The following is a 21,305-nucleotide window of genomic DNA, read 5'->3' on the forward strand; positions in this document are numbered from 1 at the left end:
AACTGGTTCCAGCCATGCAGGTAGTTAGACAGTATAATGACAGTTAATATCATGAGTTAATCCTCTGACCACCTGATCTGCTCCTGTCCTGTCAAGCAGCCCAGGCCAGGGTCTACGATGACAGGAGAAACGGTCCCATCTCTACACATGCTGTTTTGGTTATATTCTCAATACACCAGCACTACAGGGAGCTGTGTAGGAGAAGCCTACTACAGATCATGGTAACCTTGGATCCTTCTGGGTGGAGGATGGGTGTCTCCTAACACTATTAGGGGCTCTTTCCCCCTCTGTGCCCAATGGAAATATTAAATCAAACTACGTGTGTTGAGTTTTCTATATGGGATGATTTTTTTGTCCTTATAGATGGCTTGATCTAGGTCTGAGAATCCGCCCCTGAAAGTTTTTCATTGTTCTTTTTTATCAACTTGTGTAAGACAATGCTGTTCCCTAGACTCATTTGATTAATAGAAGGAACTAATAGAGTGTCTAACATGAGAAAAAACAAGGAGAGCAAGGAAACATCTTTACCTTAGTTCACCCCAGTCTTCAGAACTGTGACTGCTCTACTATAATACAACCATGCATATACGTAAGCCAAACAGACTGGAATTGGAAACATCCAAAATAGGTTTTCCATGTTTCTCTCTCTCTCTCTCTCTCTCTCTCTCTCTCTCTCTCTCTCTCTCTCTCTCTCTCTCTCTCTCTCTCTCTCTCTCTCTCTCTCTCTCTCTCTCTCTCTCTCTCTCTCTCTCTCTCTCTCTCTCTCTCTCTCTCTCTCCCTCTCTCTCCCTCTCCCCTCCTCCTACCCATGTGCTGTTAGTGACCAGGCTTAGGATGGGATCACTGAGGAGTCACAGTGGCTGAAACTATTCCAGCCACTAACTCTGACCATACTAAAGGCTCAGGGGCTAGTTATCTCAGCGCGTACGGAGATCCAGAGAGAAAACAACAAACCCAACAACTTAAAACAGAACCAACACCCCCTCCTCCCTCCTTCTCCTTCTCCTCCCGCCTCACTCTCTCTTTGACTGTTGCGGCTCATTAAAGCATGAATCTGAAATGAGTCAGTGCTGTGCCCTCTCTCCTCCTCTGCTCCCAGGGCCAGGTAATGAGAAGGAGAGGGAAGCCCTAATCTCAGCACTGCACGGCAGGCCTGGTGTGTGTGTGTGTGTAATCTCAGCACAGCACGGCAGCCCTGCCCGTTGCGTGTCTAGCAGTGTGTGTTTACTGCCAGCCTCTCCCCGTTGCGGCCTTCTGCTGTGGAAAAAGTTGTTAAACTGAGGCCAGATAGCTAGATCGTTACTTACAGCGGTGTTATTTGTTACAGCAGTGTTGGTGGTGGTAGAGCTTAGCGCTCAGGTAGACAGGCCTACCCAATGTACCGGGGAAACTTCATTAACTCTGATTCGTCTCTCACACGACATCTCTTCACACGTCCCTGTTTATACTGTTTTAAATTTGCTGGGGCCTGATTATAGGTTGAAACTTATGAGACTCTCTCACAGACCCAACCACATGGAAGCTGGGAATGTGGTACCAATGGCCTTCTGACATCACACCATGTGTTTACAGCACAGATGGTAACTACATGATTGTTCTGGTGAGAAAAGAATAATGTATGCCAGTGTTACCGACCAGGTTTTAACCCGGTTGTCTGTGTGCCACAAGGCTGTGATATCCAGCTGAGCTAAAGCTTAGGCATTCGATTGGGGAGCTAACAAAAGTCTTCAGGTCTCAGACTAGGTTACCTTTTCTTTGAGCTTCCAAACCCCTTCCATTACACTAGGACTTGTTTAAATGACCCACCAGTATTAGGGTTGAGGCTGAATGTCCCTCCAGCGTTGCCAGTCTCGATGAAGTAGCTGACCCGTCCGTTCTCCCCCTGGTCGGCATCTCGCGCCACGACGTAGAGAACCACGAAGCCCACAGGCTGGTCCTCCATGACGCTAACCGCGGATGGCGAGCTGAACACTGGAGCGTTGTCGTTCTCGTCTGTCACAAACACCCTCACCGTCACCGAGCCCCAGCGCCGTTGGCTGGCGTTCAGGGCGGAGTCTGTTGCCTGGACGACCAGGATAAGGGAGGAAGTGACCTCATGGTCCAGTTCCTGCGCCAGGGTCAGGACACCAGTGGAAGGGTCAAGGGCCAGGAGGTCAGTGAGGTCAGGGTACTGGAACATAGTAACGGAAACAGACACAGTGACAGTGCGCACCGAGGAAGAGAGGCCACGGACAGACAGAGCTGAAACTTCACTGCTTGACATGTATGATGAAATCCTAGTTGAGACTGAACAAATGAACGAAACAACACAGCAAGTAAGTGAAAGAAATAGATTTTGATTATGTTTTACTGGTAATGGGGACATACGAAAATGCCAACAAAATAACTTGTTGTCAGTGTGGTGTGTGTGTGTGTATGTGTGTAACCTTTATTTAACTAGGAAAGTCAATTAAGAACAAATTCTTATTTACAATGACGCCCTATGGGACTCCCGGATGTGATACAGCCTGGATTCGAACCAGGGACTGTAGTGATGCCTCTTGCACTGAGATGAGATGCCTTAGACAGCTGCCTCCATGTGTGTGTATTAACTATTTAACTGTACTAGAACGCTTAAAAGGCCACTAAAATTTTAAATATCGGTTATCAGTATCGTTTTTTTTTTGGCAATGAAAATATTGGATATCGGTATCGGCCAAAAATGTAATATCGGTGCATCACTACTCCTAACCCTACCTGGTGCAGGATGGAGTAGGTCAGCAGGCTGTTGGGCCCTGATCCGTCCTGGTCCGAGGCCTGGAAGGTGTAGATGGACCCCCCAGGCTCCATGTTCTCAGGTATCACCACGGTAATGGGGTCCTCCGGGAAGCGGGGTCCATGGTCGTTGCTGTCCTCCACCTCGATGTCCAGCTGCACCAGGTGGCTGCTGGGTAACGTCATGGAGAAGTCGTCCACCTCTATCTGTAGTGTGTAGCGGGCGGAGCGCTCGTAATCCAGCTCCCTCGCCAGGTACACGTCACCTGTCTGACGGTCCACCATGAACGTTCCGTCTCGGTCTGACCCGCCCACCACCGTGTAGGTCACCTGACCAGCCTCAGGGAGCTCAAAGCCATCATGTGACCTCACAGAGCCAATCATAGAGCCTGGTTTGGCCTCCTCGACGGAGTTGAAGGACATGGAGAGGGAGTTGTCTTTGGAAGGAGCTCTGCTCGCACTCTGGACCTGTGGACAGAGAGATTGGAATTTGGTAAGCATATATCCTCAATACACCACTCAGGACCTACGGTCAGACAGATAGGGATATGGTTAGCATACTGTATATCATCAATATATTGGTGTTAAAAGTTTGTAGCTAGCTAACTTCATCACCAGGGTCACTTGTGAGAGCCGGCTGGAGGACGAAATTAGTAGCTAGCTAATCAATGTTTCTTATAACTGGGATCTCCAAACAATCTATTAACTGTTGAGGGACATTATTAGCAACTATGAATATCCTGACAGTTAATGATAATCAATTTAGCAAGATAGCTGAATATCAACAGGCAGCAGACTCATGCTACAGGGCATTCGGAAAGTTTTCAGACCCCTTCACTTTTTCCACATTTTGTTACGTTACAGCCTTAATATAAAATTGATTTAAAAAAAAAAAAATCCCCCTCATCAATCTACACACAATAACCCATAATGGCAAAGAAAAAACAGGTTTTTAAATTTTTTTGCAAATTTAGAAATAAAATAAAACTGAAATATCACTTTTACATACTGTAAGTATTCACACCCTTTACTCAGTACTTTGTTGAAACACGTTTGGCAGCGATTACAGCCTTGATTCTTCTTGGGTATGATGCTACAAGCTTGGCACACCTGAATTTGGGGAGTTTATCCCATTCTTCTCTGCAGATCCTCTCAAGCTCTGTCATGTTGGATGGGGAGCGTCACTGCACAGATATTTTCAGGTCTTCCCAGAGATATTTGGATGGGCCACTCAAGGACATTCAGAGACTTGTCCCAGTGCCACTCCTGCGTTGTCTTAACTGTGTGCTTAGGGTCGTTGTCCTGTTGGAAGGTGCACCTTCACCCCAGTCTGGGGTCCTAAGCGCTCTGAGGCAGATTTTCATCAAAGATCTTTGTGTACTTTGCTCCGTTCATCTTTCCCTCGATCCTGACAAGTCTCCAAGTCCTTGCTGCTGAAAAACATCCCCACAGCATGATGCTGCCATCACCATGCTTCACCGTAGGGATGGTGCCAGGTTTCCTCCAGACGTGCTGGCATTCAGGCCAAAGAGTTCAATCTTGGTTTTCATCAGAGCAGAGAATCTTGTTTCTCATGGTCTGAGAGTCCTTTAGGTGACTTTTGGCAAACTCCAAGCGGGCTGTCATGTGCCTTTTACTGAAGAGTGGCTTCCGTCTGCCTACTCTACCATAAAGGCCTGATTGGTGGACTGCTTCAGAGATGGTTGTCCTTCTGTAGGTTCTCCTATCTCCACAGAGGAACTCTGGAGCTCTGTCAGAGTGAACATCGGGTTCTTGGTCACCTCCTTGACTAAGGCCCTTCTCCCACGATTGCTCAGTTTGGCCCGGGCGGCCAACTCTAGGAAGAGTCGAGGCCACTGTGTTCTTGGGGACCTTCAATGCTGCAGACATTTTTTGGTATCCTTCCCCAGATCTGTGCCTCGACACAATCCTGTCTCGGAGCTCTACGGACAATTCCTTCAACCTCATGGCTTGGTTTATACTCTGACATGCACTGTCAACTGTGTGACCTCATATAGACAGGTGTGTGCCTTTCCAAATCATGTCCAATCAATTGAATTTACCACAGGTGGACTCCAATCAAGTTGTAGAAACATCTCAAGGATGATCAATGGAATCAGGATGCACCTGAGCTCAATTTCGAGTCTCATAGCAAAGGGTCTGAATTCTTATATAAATAAGGTATTTTTATTGAATTTTTGCAAACATTTCTAAAAACCTGTTTTGCTTTGTCATTATGTGTAAATTGGTGAGGTAAAAAAATGATTTAATTTATTTTAGAATAAGGCTGTAACGTAACAAAGTGGAAAAATTCAAGGGGTCTGAATACTTTCCGAATGCACTGTATGTGCCTAATAATGACCATTATACATGCCTAGTAGCAGTTGGAGCTACATTTTCCAATACAAAGCTAAAGTATCCAAATATTAAACGGGACGCTGTGAACCAGAAACAGATTTCAACCAACCCACTCTATTTCCTCATTAGGAATAAAAGAAACTGAACGTTTGAAGAGTTTTTTTTACAAACTGCTAGCGCTAATCACATTTAAACAGATAGGCATGTCACTGCCAGGAAAAATAATAAAGGATACAAGTAATAATAATCAGAAAAGGACATTTTAGTGATCTTTCAGATCTCGCTGCAGCAGGCAGGGCTCGGTCGTCTACAGTACTGAGTTTTTACACCTCCCTTGATGACCAATCAGAAGAACATGAATGACCGCGGCTTTGACGCATCGCTCCCTTTGTATGGAAACAGGCACCAGAAGTTACACATATGACACATTGTTCTAATAATCCTGTTTTTCAGTTCAGCTCTAAGCAGGGGATGGAGTCACAGGGTTTAAATATCTGAGCGAGACAGAGAGAGAGAGAGAGAGAGAGAGTGAGGGAGAGAGAGAGAGAGAGAGAGAGAGAGAGAGAGAGAGAGAGAGAGAGAGAGAGAGAGAGAGAGAGAGAGAGAAAGAAAGAAAGAAAGAAAGAAAGAAAGAAAGAAAGAAAGAAAGAAAGAAAGAAAGAAAGAAAGAAAGAAAGAAAGAAAGAAAGAAAGAAAGAAAGAGAAAGAGAGAGGAAGGAAAATAAAATATTTTTGTGCGCTTATCCATTTTTCTTCTCAACAAATCCTTGTTGATGCTTAATTCATTACAGCCTACAATACCTCGATAAACCAGTTACACTATACAGCACCACTATGTTGGCAGTCACTAAACAGCCCATGCTCTTTATGAAACATAATATGACAAAGTGTGAATTAACTCCACATTAGGCGGCAAATTGAGCGTCACCAAGCGTTAGAATTAGTGAGATCATATCCTTTCCCTACTGCTGTACTTGTCTTGGACGGTGTGAGGGTCTGAAATGATGACGTGATAGAAACGCGTCAACAGACAAGAACAACACAACCCTGTTTAATCCTATTACACACTAATTATTACTCACATTCTTACGTCAGAAGAACAGGAGAAATGAGGGAAGGAAATTTTTTTTGAAAAAAGTAACCCAGAGAAGCTGTTTTACTGCAGCCATTACAAGACCCTTCTATTTTCCTGGAACCTTAAAGATTCTGGGTATGCGTTCCAAATGGCACCCATTCCCTACATAGGGCACTGGTCGAAAGAAGTGCACCATACAAGGAATAGGGTGTCATTTGGGATGCACATTGGATTTACAGCTACAGAGTTCCTTCCATTGTGCTGGCCTGGCCGGTCACTATTTAGTTGTACATTAAATATTAATTAAATTAACTTGAATGGTGTATTTTATGTGGGTGCACATCCCAGGTGGTGTTGTATTGAAGCGGGGCTACTGTATTAAAAGTGTTGAAGTCATTCAGTATGGCCTTGATCAGAGCAATCACAGCTGGTGATCATCATGGGCCAGATGGGAGCACTTGATTCATACCTAGTTTTCCATCTTTTACTCAAAGAGAAATTCCCCTTTTAAAAAGTCACAGAGGAGGAGAAAGGAGGGAGGGAAGGTTGTCAGAACTCAGCCTGACATGTCTATTTGGAACAACATTGTTGTGAGGAGCCAGACATCAAGAGGAAGTTTGACTTAGTACTTTTCTCGATACTTTAGTTTAATGTGGGATATTTGATAGATAGGTGTTGATCTAGTAGTTTTCTGACCTTTATTATTAGGATACAGCTAGATCAGTGAGAAGGAAGGTGGTAGGGGATAGGAGATAGGGTATATGACATAGGAGATAGTAATCTGAGGCAGGGCTCTCATCTGTATGTGTAGTGTACAGGTAGCGCTGTAAGAGGGAAGGAGGTAGGGGCTAGGGGTTAGGAGGTAGGGGTCTTACCTGTATGTGTAGTGTACAGGTAGCGCTGTGAGATGGCTGGCCTCGGTCAGTGGCGGTCACAGTGAAGCTGTACTCAGCTCTGTCAGAGCAACTCAGAGGAGAGGAGGAACGCAGTTCACCTGTAGTAGGGTTCAGAGAGAAACGCTCTGCTCTGGGACCTGTAGAGGAGGGAGGGAGGGAGAAAAAGAGAGAGAAAGAGTGAGCGAGAAGTGCAGCTATAAATTGTTACAGAGTCTTTTTGGAAACAATGCCAGAAGAAAACAATGCATTCCTCACATAATCACTCAACGGCAGAAAATAGCATTAACAAAATGTAATCTTCAATCAATAACTCACACACAATCCCTCCCTCTCTCTCCCTCCTTTCATCCCTCTCTCACCTGACATGGAGTAGTACACAGTGCCGTTCTCTCCCTCATCAGGGTCATTGGCCTGTACTTTCCCCAGCAGTAGACCTGACGCCTGACCCTCCATCACCTACAGAAGGAAATCACAAGATAAAACGGTGACTTTGTTTTCTTCTCAACGCTGACCACTAAGATATCATGTAAGATCCCATCCTCTAAGGGCCCTAGTCAAAAGTAATGTATAATATATAGAATAGGGGCCATTTGAGAGGCAGCCTCAGTATTACCTGCATGGTCAGTCCTCTGCCAGGCTGGCTGTGTCTGAAGGAGGGAGTGTTGTCGTTCTCATCCAGGATGGTGATAAAGGCTGTCCCTGTAGCGCTGCGTGGGGGAGTACCTCCATCCTGAACCACCAACAACACCTGGTAACTACTCTGCTGCTCCCTGTCCAGACCTACACGGGTACTGATCTCACCTGAGGGAGAGAGGGAGAGGACACAGGGATGGAGGAGGGACAGAGAGAGAGAGAGATAGGAAGGAGAGGAGTAATGATGAGAAATTAAAGGGAGAGACAGTAGTCTTTGATCACACACAAACACACACACACACATGCACACACGCACCCACAAACATACACACACGCACACATACACACACAAAGGCATGGCAGGAACCTGAACAGCTGCAGTGGAGGTTAGAATGATCAGCCCCTGGCGAGCAGCTACACACAGTCCCACAGTCACAGCAGGCCAATTAGGGCCCAGCAGGACCCTCAACACTGCAGATAACCTGATTTACTATCACAGAGAACAGACAGGCCAGGGACAAGCCAGGGGTCTGCAGTAGGAGATTCTGAATGCCACATCTGAAGTGCCTGCGGTAAATATAAAGTTGTTAAACACTGAGTGTACAAAACATTAGGAACACCTGCTCTTCCATGACATAGATTGACCAGGTGATCAGGTGAAAGCTATGATCCCTTATTGATGTCACTTGTTAAATCCACTTCAATCAGTGTAGATGAAGGGGAGGAGGCAGGTTAAAGAAGGATTGTTAAGCCATGAGATAATTGAAACATGGATTGTGTATGTGTGCCATTCAGAGGGTGAATGAGCAAGACAAAGTGCCATTGAATGGGGTATGGTTGTAGGTGCCAGGCGCACCGGTTTTTATCAAGAACTGCAGCGCTGCTGGGTTTTTCATGCTCAACAGTTTCCCGTGTGTATCAAGAATAGTCCACCACCCAAAGGACATCCACCCAACTTGACACAACAGTGGGAAGCATTGGAGTCAACATGGGCCAGCATCCCTGTGGAACACTTTCGACACCTTGTAGAGTCCATGCCCCGACGAATTGAGGCTGTTCTGAGGGCAAAAGGGGGGAGAGGAGGTGTGTAACTCAATATTAGGAAGGTGTTCTTAATGTTTTGTACACTCAGTGTATCTTTTTTTATTCCATTCATTAACCAGTCTTTGAACTACCTGTGTGTGAGTTGATCTGGAAGTGTCTGTCTGGGTGTAGGAGTCTGTAACTGAGCCTGCCGTTGAGGCCCGTGTCGCGGTCCGTAGCCAACACCCGTCCGAACCCTGAACCCGCCGGAAGGTTCTCTCTCACGGCCAGGAAAGCCCTCGCCTGGATCAGACGGGGAGAGTTGTCATTCTCATCGGTCACCGACACCCTCACCGTGGCACTGCCCGTCTTCTTCAGCTGCCCGTGGCCTGCCGTGGCCAGAACCATCAACATGTACATGTCCTTCACCTGGGCAAAGGTCATGGACACACATCAAAGGGACATTACATTATAAATGAAAGTTAGTCAGATGTTTTCAGGTCTCTAAAGAGATCTAATCAACATGAATGAGATCTACATGATTGATGTCAATCAAAGTGGCTTAAAGGAGCATTCAGTGTGCGGGTCTGGAAAGGTTTATATATCTTCCTGTCACATGTTCTTCACCTCTCTGTCCAGGGCGCTCTTCACAAACAGCCAGCCGCTGTCTACTGCGATGCCAAACCCTGCTGCGTCTCCGTCAGGTCTCAGGTGGAATGCCAGTGGAGAGGAGGACCCTGAACCCGCGGTGTCCCGGCTCAGAGCTCGCACCTGTAGATGGATGAATTAAGCTCTTAATCAGAAATACATATACAGCCAAAACATCAGAGAACTAACTGTTCTGTTTGATATGTGAGATATTATGTCTATTGTTATATACAGCAACATATGTCCAAGACACTGTTCCCCTTTCAACCTGTAAATGAACAGTATACATGAAGTGTAGCAGATATTGGTTTAGATCTTATCTGTTGGAAAGATATAAGTTTGTCTCTGGGAATGGTTTGTCCTCTGACAAATCAACTGTACATTTTCGGTGTTCCTCAAGGTTCCGTTTTAGGACCACTATTGTTTTCACTATATATTTTACCTCCTGGGGATGTCAATCGAAAACATAATGTTAACTTTCACTGCTATGCGGTTGACACACAGCTGCACATTTCAATGAAACATGGTGAAGCCCCAAAATTGCCCTCGCTAGAAGCCTGTGTTTAAGACATAAGGAAGTGGGTGCAAACTTTCTACTTTTAAACTCGGACAAAACAGAGATGCTTGTTTTAGGTCCCAAGAAACAAAGAGATCTTCTGTTGAATCTAAAAATTAATCTTGATGGTTGTACAGTCGTCTCAAATAAAACTGTGAAGGACCTCGGCATTACTCTGGACCCTGATCTCTCTTTTGACAAACATATCAACACTGTTTCAACGACAGCTTTTTTCCATCTACATAACATTGCAAAAATCAGAAACTTTCTGTACAACAATGATGCAGAAAAATTAATCCATGCTTTTGTTACTTCTAGGTTAGACTACTGCAATGCTCTACTTTCCGGCTACCTGGATAAAGCACTAAATAAACTTCAGTTAGTGCTAAATACAGCTGCTAGAATCCTGACTAGAACCAAACAATTGTTCATATTACTCCAGTGCTAGCCTCCCTACACTGGCTTCCTGTTAAGGCAAGGGCTGATTTCAAGGTTTTACTGCTAACCTACAAAGCATTACATGGGCTTGCTCCTATCTATCTTTCCGATTTGGTCCTGCCGTACATACCTACACGTATGCTACGGTCACAAGACGCAGGCCTCCTAATTGTCCCTAGAATTTCTAAGCAAACAGCTGGAGGAGGGCTTTCTCCTATAGAGCTCCATTTTTATGGAATGGTCTGCCTACCCATGTGAGAGACGCAGACTCGATCTCAACCTTTAAGTTTTTACTGAAGACTCATCTCTTCAGTAGGTCATATGATTGAGTGTAGTCTGGCCCAGGACTGTGAAGGTGAACGGAAAGGCTCTGGAGCAACGGACCGCCCTTGCTGTCTCTGCCTGGCCGGTTCCCCTCTCTCCACTGGGATTCTCTGCCTCTAACCCTATTACAGGGGCTGAGTCACTGGCTTACTGGTGCTCTTCCATGCCGTCCCTAGGAGGGGTGCATCACTTGAGTGGGTTGAGTCACTGACGTGGTCTTCCTGTCTGGGTTGGCGCCCCCCCTTGGGTTGTGCCGTGGCGGAGATCTTTGTGGGCTATACTCGGCCTTGTCTCAGGATGGTAAGTTGGTGGTTGAAGATATCCCTCTAGTGGTGTGGGGGCTGTGCTTTGGCAAAGTGGGTGGGGTTATATCCTGCCTGTTTGGCCCTGTCCGGGGGTATCATCGGATGGGGCCACAGTGTCTCCTGACCCCTCCTGTCTCAGCCTCCAGTATTTATGCTGCAGTAGTTTATGTGTCGGGGGGCTAGGGTCAGTCTGTTATTTCTGGAGTATTTCTACTGTCTTATCCGGTGTCCTGTGTGAATTTAAGTATGCTCTCTCTAATTCTCTCTTTCTCTCTTTCTTTCTTTCTCTCTCTCGGAGGACCTGGGCCCTACGACCATGCCTCAGGACTACCTGGCATGACGACTCCTTGCTGTCCCCAGTCCACCTGGCCGTGCTGCTGCTCCAGTTTCAACTGTTCTGCCTGCGGCTATGGAACCCTGACCTGTTCACCAGACGTGCTACCTGTCCCAGACCTGCTGTTTTCAACTCTCTAGCGACAGCAGGAGCGGTAGAGATACTCTCAATGATCGGCTATGAAAAGCCAACTGACATTTACTCCTGAGGTGCTGACTTGTTGCACCCTCGACAACTACTGTGATTATTATTATTTGACCATGCTGGTCATTTATGAACATATGAATATCTTGGCCATGTTCTGTTATAATCTCCACCCGGCACAGCCAGAAGAGGACTGGCCACCCCTCATAGCCTGGTTCCTCTCTAGGTTTCTTCCTAGGTTTTGGCCTTTCTAGGGAGTTTTTACTAGCCACCGTGCTTCTACACCTGCATTGGTTGCTGTTTGGGGTTTTAGGCTGGGTTTCTGTACAGCACTTTGAGATATCAGCTGATGTAAGAAGGGATATATAAATAAATCCGATTTGATATATAAATTTGATTTGATATTGGTACGGTTTCCCGGATACAGATGAAGCCTATTTTGGACAAAAAAACTATTTCAATGGAAATTGTAAATGTTTCTATTCCAGAATAGGATTACTATAGTCAGGGTCTGGGAAACCTGCCCTCAATATCCTTTTCTTATATACAGCAGAATTGTTTCCAAGACAGTCTTCCTCTTGGTGACGATAAAGGTTTGCACATTATTTGGATAGTCCCCGGTAGGCGATCTACAGATACTCAAACTATCAACAACCTATCGACTGCAACTCTGTTGATACATAACAGCTTGCTGGGGTTACGGTTAGGAATAGTTAGTTGAAATGTTGTTGACAGTTAGTTAAACAATCTACTGAACATACCTGTAGGAAGCGTGTGCTGAGCGGCGTGTTCTCCCTCAGCTCCACGCGATAGGTCAGGGTGTCGAACACGGGACCGTGGTCGTTCTCCGCTTGGACGTGCACCACAAGCATCATGGTAGAGCTCAGCTGGGGAGCGCCACCATCTTTAGCTGTCACCGTCAGGTCGTAACGCGGCGTTACGTCGTATGACAGCCCGCCAACCAGCCGGATCTCCCCCGTGCTGCGCTCCATGGAAAAGGTTCTTTGACCTCCGCTTGAGGTCGCGGTGGAGGAAAGGTCAAAGGTCACTTGGCCATTGATACCAGAGTCCCGGTCTTGGGCCTGGACGCGGTAGACCATGGTCCCCATCTCTGTGTGCTCCGGGAGGAGGAGAGACTCAGAAGAGGAGGGCAGGAAGACAGGAGTGTTGTCGTTGATGTCCTGGATTGTGATGTGAACGTGGGTCTGACCGAAGGCAGGGGGGCTGCCGCTACGAGCCTGGAGCTCCAGGGTTAGAGAAGGCTGGGCCTCGTGGTCCAGGGGAAGGCTGGTCCGCAGGGCTCCGCTCTCTGGGTCCACGGTGAAGTAGCCAGCAGGGTCTCCAGAGGAGATGCTGTACAGAATGTCCTTACTGGGGACGCCTGGGAACAGACAGGGGAAGTTTCAAGTTAAATATATTATTATTATCCTGTATGTACAGGATACACATGGTATACACTGTCCAACGAAATGCTTACTTGCAGGTTCCTTCTCAACAATGCAACAACGCCTCCTGAGTGCTGCTGTGGTCTAAGGCACTGCATCGCAGTGCTAGCTGTGCCACCAGAGATTCTGGGTTTAAGTCCAGGCTCTGTCACAGCCGGGCGCGACCGGGAGACCCATGGGGCGGTGCACAATTGGCCCAGCTTTGTTTGGATTAGGTGAGGGTTTGGCCGGCAGGGATGTCCTTGTCCCATCGCGCACTAGCGACTCCTGTGGCGGGCCGGGCGCAGTGTACGCTGACACGGTCGCCAGGTGTATGGTGTTTCCTCCGACACATTGGTGCGGCTGGCTTCCGGGTTAAGTGGGCATTGGGTCAAGAAGCAGTGCGGCTTGGCTGGGTTGTGTTTCGGAGGACGCACAGCACTCGACCTTCGCCTCTCCCGAGTCCGTACGGGAGTTGCAACGATGAGACAAGACTGTAACTACCAATTGGATACCACGAAATTGGGGAGAAAAAGGGGTTTTAATTTTTTTAAATAAAAGTATAATGTGGGAAAGCACAATTTATAGTCCAATAGTTACACGTGTATTGCAGAGGAGGGATTGGGGGGCAAGTGTTTAATTTGTGCAGTATTTAGCAATCATAATAAGAGTCTGGTAGTAGCAGTTGTGATGTGTGTGTATAGTAGCATGAATGTATGTGTATGAGTGTATATCTGTGTGGGTGTGTGCGTGAGTTAGTGCATGTGTGTGATGTGACGATCCTCCCACTCTGTCTGCTGAATTCTTTCTCTTTGCTCTTGTTTTCCTTAATAGGATGTCGGTGGGCGGAGCCGGGAGGGTCGTCAGCGAAATGGGACACACCTGGCCTCTTCCCCATTCATTGGGGAGACTCTCTCCATGCAGACACACTGATAGATTTTGGTTGTGGCTGTTTTGTTTATTTCAACACCCCTCATTATCACATTTATGCACGCAACCACTCCCTTACATTACTGACTACAATCACCATTGTTAATTGTATATAGTTTACTTTAGTTAATAAATATATTTTGTTATTCCTTATCTCCACGTTGTCTCCCTTTTTGTTACGAACTTCGAGCCGGTTCGTGACAGTGAATACAGATGCAATTGTGTGTGTGTGTGGGAGTTTATTTGTATCTTTTGAAGCGAGTTGACAAGATCCAGAGCCACTGCAGACGAGGAGACCAGGACCAGACCAGGCAGAGACCACTTCAGTTACAATATACTCCCCCTCAGTCATTAGTCAAGTCTTTTACAATATGACAGAGCACTAAATATCCAAAGTAATGATTATAAAAACAATGTGCTGGGATGGAATTTGCGATTAATGTGATTTCTAAACAAGGTGTGTACAGTGGCTCACTGCCTATGTGAACAGTTGGTACAAGGAGCACAGATCACCCCAGTGAGTACTTTCAGCACATACTGCTCTCCCTCCCCCCCCCCACACACACACAACCCACACACACACACCCACACCCCCCACACACCCCCACACACACACACACACCCCACCCCCCACACACATACCCCCCCACACCTCCCACACACACACACACCCCACCCCCCACACACAGACACACCCCACACACACACCCCACCCCCCACACACACACACACACCCCACCCCCCACACACATACCCCCCCACATACCCCCCCACACACACACCCCCCACACACACATACACCCCTACACACACACACACACACCACACAAATACCCCCCACACACACACCCCCCACACACACATACACACACACACACACACACACACACACACACACACACACACACACACACACACACACACATACCCCACCACACACGCACATCCCCCACACACACACACACCCCCACACACACATACCCCCCACACACACACATCCCCCACACACACACCCCCCCCCCACACACACATACCCCCCCACACACACATACCCCCCCACACACACACATACCCCCCCACACCCCCACACACACATACCCCCCACACACACACACCCCCCCACACACACATACCCCCCCACACACACATACCCCCCCCCCCCCACACACACAAACCCCCCCACACCGCCCCCACACACATACCCCCCCACACACACACATACCCTCCCACACCGCCCCCACACACATACCCCCCCACACACATACGCCCCCCACAAACACATACCCCCCCACACACACACACACACCCACACACATACGCCCCCCACACACACATACCCCCCACACACACACACCCCCCACACACACACCCCCCCACACACACATACCCCCCCACACACACACACACCCCGCACACACATACCCCCTCACACACACATACCCCCCACACACACATACCCCCTCACACCCCCCCCCCCCCCACACACACACATACCCCCCCCACACACACACCCCCCCCACACACACCCCCCCACACACACAAAGCCCCCCACACACACACACCCCGCACACACATACCCCATTACACACACATACCCCCCACACACACATACCCCCCCCCCACACACACACACACACACACATACTCCCCACCACACACATACCCCCCCCCCCACACACACACACACACACACACACATACTCCCCACCACACACATACCCCCCCCCCCACACACACACATACACCCCCCCACACACACACACATACTCCCCCCCACACACACACACACATACTCCCCCCCACACACACACACACATACACCCCCCCACACACACACACATACACCCCCCCACACACACACACATACACCCCCCCACACACACGCATGCTTTTAAACAGATGTTAGCAGTCCTTAACCAATCATAAGTTCCAATTCCAAGTCACATCCACCGTTCTTACCGATGGCCTTTACGATGCCAACCTCAGTCCCTCGCAGTACGTCTTCAGACACAGTGAAGCTGTACTGGCTGTGTTCGAACACAGGGGGCGCCACCAGGCCTGCCACCACACTGATGTTGACCCGGGCGTTGACCAGTGCTGCCAGACCCCCTCCGTCCTGGGCTGAAACCACCATGGGGATCACCGTGTTGGCCTTGCCGTGCAGCGACCGGGACAGGGAGATCACACCTGGTGGAGGAAGGACACAAAACACAGTGGTCAAGGTCAGACACAGCTCAAAGTACACACACAGAGACATGAGGACGGACACACACATACTGTACACACAGCGTCGTCCGGGTTAGGGGAGTGTTTGGCCAGCAGGGATGTCCTTGTCCCATCGCGCACTAGCAACTCCTGTGGCGGGCCGGGCGCAGTGCACGCTGACACGGTCGCCAGGTGCACGGTGTTTTCTTCGACACATTGGTGTGGCTGGCTTCCGGGTTGTGGGCATTGTGTCAAGAAGCAGTGCGGCTTGGTTGGATTGTGTTTCTGAGGACGCACGGCTCTTGACCTTCGCCTCTCCCGAGTCGGTACGGGAGTTGCAACGATGAGACAAGACTGTAACTACTGTAACCACCAAACTACTATGAAATTGAGGGGGGGAAAAGGGTAAAGTAAAAAAAATACTAAAATACAAAAAAAGCACCAACCTGTTTATTTTTGTTCATAGTTAAAACTGTATTACAGTAAAACGCCAACCTGTTTATTTTTGTTCATAGTTAAAGCTGTATTACAGTAAAACGCCAACCTGTTTATTTTTGTTCATAGTTAAAGCTGTATTACAGTAAAACACCAACCTGTTTATTTTTGTTCATAGTTAAAGCTGTATTACAGTAAAACGCCAACCTGTTTATTTTTGTTCATAGTTAAAGCTGTATTACAGTAAAACGCCAACCTGTTGATTTTTGTTCATAGTTAAAGCTGTATTACAGTAAAACACCAACCTGTTGATTTTTGTTCATAGTTAAAGCTGTATTACAGTAAAACACCAACCTGTTTATTTTTGTTCATAGTTAAAGCTGTATTACAGTAAAACGCCAACCTGTTGATTTTTGTTCATAGTTAAAGCTGTATTACAGTAAAACGCCAACCTGTTGATTTTTGTTCATAGTTAAAGCTGTATTACAGTAAAACGCCAACCTGTTTATTTTTGTTCATAGTTAAAGCTGTATTACAGTAAAACGCCAACCTGTTTATTTTTGTTCATAGTTAAAGCTGTATTACAGTAAAACGCCAACCTGTTTATTTTTGTTCATAGTTAAAGCTGTATTACAGTAAAACGCCAACCTGTTGATTTTTGTTCATAGTTAAAGCTGTATTACAGTAAAACGCCAACCTGTTTATTTTTGTTCATAGTTAAAGCTGTATTACAGTAAAACACCAACCTGTTGATTTTTGTTCATAGTTAAAGCTGTATTACAGTAAAAACACCAACCTGTGTCTTTGTTGAGGGTGAAGAAGGGGGAGTTGCCCCTGGGGACGGTTCGGTACGTGACCCTCCCGTTCTCCCCAGTGTCGGGGTCAAGGGCCGTAACCTTGACGACAGAGGTGCCAGGTGCACTCTGGGAGCTGAGGCTGACGGCGTAGCTCACAGGGTAGAAGACTGGTCTGTTGTCGTTGATGTCCAGCAGGTCAACCCTGACATAGGCCATGGAATTCAGACCGCCCTGCAGGGAAACAGAAAGGAAAATCTATCAATGAATCTAAAAGACAACGCTCATTGGAATGTGTTAGATGTGTCAGTGCCATTCTGTGTTGGTTTGTTGATGTTGGTGAATTTTCTGGAAAGGTCACCACAGTGTCCTGGGGTAGGAATGTTTTTGATTTCAATGTGCCTCAGTTAAGCTGAGCACCTTTCCCCCTTTATATCAAAGCCCAGCTGAAGTGAGTTAGGTGTTGGGTTTGCACCACTTCTAAGGACAAAAAGCCCTCTGTTCTACTAGACTTCACATGCTGTTGAATATCAGCAGGACAAAGTGGTAGAAAATATGAAAAAAAGAGTTAGACCACATTAATAGAGCAGGTTAAAATCAGCAGGAACCCTGTTAAAAACGTCAGACTCTAGAATCTAGTCCTGGCAGGTTGGTGGAGGGATACGGATTGATAGCTTCCCCAGGGAAACAGCAATCTGTCAGGATCTGTGTGGGGTGAGAGGGCTCGCTACCGCCGCCACAGAGCATAGAGCTCTGTTTCCCTGGCGGCTTGTTCTGAACAGCATACAGAGCTTTTCATTTGGCCGGACTAGTGAGAGGGAGGAGGAGGGAGCAGCGGTCCAACTTATTAAATATTACTGCTGCCTGCCTGTCTCCTTGCTTGCCTGTCTGTCTATCTGTCCATCTGCTTGCCTGTCTGTCTATCTGTCCATCTGCTTGCCTGTCTGTCTATCTGTCCATCTGCTTGCCTGTCTGTCTATCTGTCCATCTGCTTGCCTGTCTGTCTATCTGTCCATCTGCTTGCCTGTCTGCCTCACTGCCTGCGTTGTGTGTCTGTCTGACTGCGTGTCTGTCTGACTGCGTGTCTGTCTGACTGCGTGTCTGTCTGTCTGTCTGTCTGTCTGTCTGTCTGTCTGTCTGTCTGTCTGTCTGTCTGTCTGTCTGTCTGTCTGTCTGTCTGTCTGTCTGTCTGTCTGTCTGCCTGCCTGCCTGCCTGCCTGCCTGCCTGCCTGACGTTGGGCTTTTCTCTCTCTCTCTCTCTCTCTCTCTCTCTCTCTCTCTCTCTCTCTCTCTCTCTCTCTCTCTCTCTCTCTCTCTCTCTCTCTCTCTCTCTCTCTCTCTCTCTCTCTTTCTCTCTCTCTCTCTTTCTCTCTCTCTCTCTTTCTCTATCCCCTCTCTCTGTCTGTCTCTCTCTCTCTCTTTCTCTATAACCTCTCTCTGTCTCTCTCTCTCTCTTTCTCTATCCCCTCTCTCTGTCTGTCTCTCTCTCCCTCTCTTCTCTGATTATTTTACCATGACTGTAGTGATTTCCTTTCATTTCTACCCTTTTACTTTCAAGTAGGATTTGGCGTGTGCCGCTACAGCATAGTCCTATCAGGGAAACTCATTCACAGCACAGTCCTGCTAGGGAAACTCATTCACAGCATAGTCCTGCCAGGGAAACTCATTCACAGCATAGTCCTATCAGGGAAACTCATTCACAGCACAGCTCTGCCAGGGAGAGTCATTCACAGCACAGCTCTGCCAGGGAGAGTCATTCACAGCACAGCCCTACCAGGGAGAGTCATTCACAGCACAGCTCTGCCAGGGAGAGTCATTCACAGCACAGCCCTACCAGGGAGAGTCATTCACAGCACAGCTCTGCCAGGGAGAGTCATCCACAGCACAGCTCTGCCAGGGAGAGTCATTCACAGCACAGCTCTGCCAGGGAGAGTCATTCACAGCACAGCCCTACCAGGGAGAGTCATTCACAGCACAGCTCTGCCAGGGAGAGTCATTCACAGCACAGCTCTGCCAGGGAGAGTCATTCACAGCACAGCTCTGCCAGGGAGAGTCATTCACAGCACAGCCCTACCAGGGAGAGTCATTCACAGCAAAGCTCTGCCAGGGAGAGTCATTCACAGCACAGCCCTACCAGGGAGAGTCATTCACAGCACAGCCCTACCAGGGAGAGTCATTCACAGCACAGCCCTGCCAGAAATACTATTTGATTTGTCTGCACTAATGAAATACTTTCTGCTCTGCTGTGTTCTGCTCTGCCTGGCTGGGGAGCTGCTCCCCTCTCTACTAGCTATCCTGGCCCTGGCTCTATAGCTGCGTCTAATAGCCAGGGTTCTGGTAGCTATATGTCTGCTGTGAACCCTGCTGTGAAATGTCGGTTAAAAAGATCCATTCAATTGTTGGAAGCATCAATATTACCAGGGTGCTGGAGTTTTTCTTCTTTTAGCCCTGCTGTGGAAAACACTGTGATAAACACTGCTTTAAGAGATCACTGTCAGGGGTTTAATGTGCTCACAGGGAGATATTAGACTATGTGCCAAATGGCACTCTATTCCATAGGGCTCTGGTCAAAGGGAATTTACTATGTAGGGAATACGGTGCCCTTTGGGATGTAGTCATTGGATGAGGATGGAGAGATAGCTAAGGAGTTGGTCTAGAGAGAGAGGAGGGTGGAGAGATAGCTAAGGAGTTGGTCTAGAGAGAGAGGAGGGTGGATAGATAGCTAAGGAGTTGGTCTAGAGAGAGAGGAGGGTGGAGAGATAGCTAAGGAGTTGGTCTAGAGAGAGAGGAGGGTGGAGAGATAGCTAAGGAGTTGGTCTAGAGAGAGAGGAGGGTGGAGAGATAGCTAAGGAGTAGGTCTAAAGAGAGAGGAGGGTGGAGAGATAGCTAAGGAGTTGGTCTAGAGAGAGAGGAGGGTGAAGAGATAGCTAAGGAGTTGGTCTAGAGAGAGAGGAGGATGGAGAGATAGCTAAGGAGTTGGTCTAGAGAGAGAGGAGGATGGAGAGATAGCTAAGGAGTTGGTCTAGAGAGAGAGGAGGATGGAGAGATAGCTAAGGAGTTGGTCTAGAGAGAAAGGAGGATGGAAAGATAGCTAAGGAGTTGGTCTAGAGAGAGAGGAGGATGGAGAGATAGCTAAGGAGTTGGTCTAGAGAGAGAGGAGGGTGGAGAGATAGCTAAGGAGTTGGTCTAGAGAGAGAGGAGGGTGGAGAGATAGCTAAGGAGTTGGTCTAGAGAGAGAGGAGGATGGAGAGATAGCTAAGGAGTTGGTCTAGAGAGAGAGGAGGGTGGAGAGATAGCTAAGGAGTTGGTCTAGAGAGAGAGGAGGGTGGAGAGATAGCTAAGGAGTTGGTCTAGAGAGAGAGGAGGGTGGAGAGATAGCTAAGGAGTTGGTCTAGAGAGAGATGAGGATGGAGAGATAGCTAAGGAGTTGGTCTAGAGAGAGAGGAGGGTGGAGAGATAGCTAAGGAGTCGGTCTAGAGAGAGAGGAGGGTGGAGAGATAGCTAAGGAGTTCGTCTAGAGAGAGAGGAGGGTGGAGAGATAGCTAAGGAGTTGGTCTACAGAGAGAGGAGGGTGGAGAGATAGCTAAGGAGTTGGTCTAGAGAGAGAGGAGGGTGGAGAGATTGCTAAGTAGTTGGTCTAGAGAGAGATGAGGATGGAGAGATAGCTAAGGAGTTGGTCTAGCGAGAGAGGAGGGTGGAGAGATAGCTAAGGAGTTGGTCTAGAGAGAGAGGAGGGTGGAGAGATAGCTAAGGAGTTGGTCTAGAGAGAGAGGAGGGTGGAGAGATAGCTAAGGAGTAGGTCTAGAGAGAGAGGAGGGTGGAGAGATAGCTAAGGAGTTGGTCTAGAGAGAGAGGATGGAGAGATAGCTAAGGAGTTGGTCTAGAGAGAGAGGAGGGTGGAGAGATAGCTAAGGAGTTGGTCTAGAGAGAGAGGAGGGTGGAGAGATAGCTAAGGAGTTGGTCTAGAGAGAGAGGAGGGTGGAGAGATAGCTAAGGAGTTGGTCTAGAGAGAAAGGAGGATGGAGAGAT

General features: G+C 47.8%; 1 protein-coding gene across 1 annotated transcript in view; it reads right to left on the reverse strand.

Annotated features, from left to right (window-relative positions):
* The window catches only part of LOC139547959 (protocadherin-16-like), a 210,539-nt gene that overhangs the window by 24,878 nt on the left and 164,356 nt on the right, over positions 1-21,305 (reverse strand). The window contains exons 4-13 of the mRNA XM_071357191.1: positions 17,279-17,510; positions 15,802-16,029; positions 12,250-12,869; positions 9,367-9,510; positions 8,892-9,168; positions 7,697-7,884; positions 7,443-7,539; positions 7,063-7,220; positions 2,737-3,222; positions 1,807-2,170 (exon numbers count right to left, since the gene is read on the reverse strand). Coding sequence (XP_071213292.1) covers positions 1,807-2,170; positions 2,737-3,222; positions 7,063-7,220; positions 7,443-7,539; positions 7,697-7,884; positions 8,892-9,168; positions 9,367-9,510; positions 12,250-12,869; positions 15,802-16,029; positions 17,279-17,510 — 2,794 coding nt within the window. The remainder of the gene's footprint in view (positions 1-1,806; positions 2,171-2,736; positions 3,223-7,062; positions 7,221-7,442; positions 7,540-7,696; positions 7,885-8,891; positions 9,169-9,366; positions 9,511-12,249; positions 12,870-15,801; positions 16,030-17,278; positions 17,511-21,305) is intronic.

Source organism: Salvelinus alpinus, chromosome 21 (genome assembly GCF_045679555.1).
Source record: "Salvelinus alpinus chromosome 21, SLU_Salpinus.1, whole genome shotgun sequence".
Classification (NCBI taxonomy): Eukaryota; Metazoa; Chordata; class Actinopteri; order Salmoniformes; family Salmonidae; genus Salvelinus; species Salvelinus alpinus.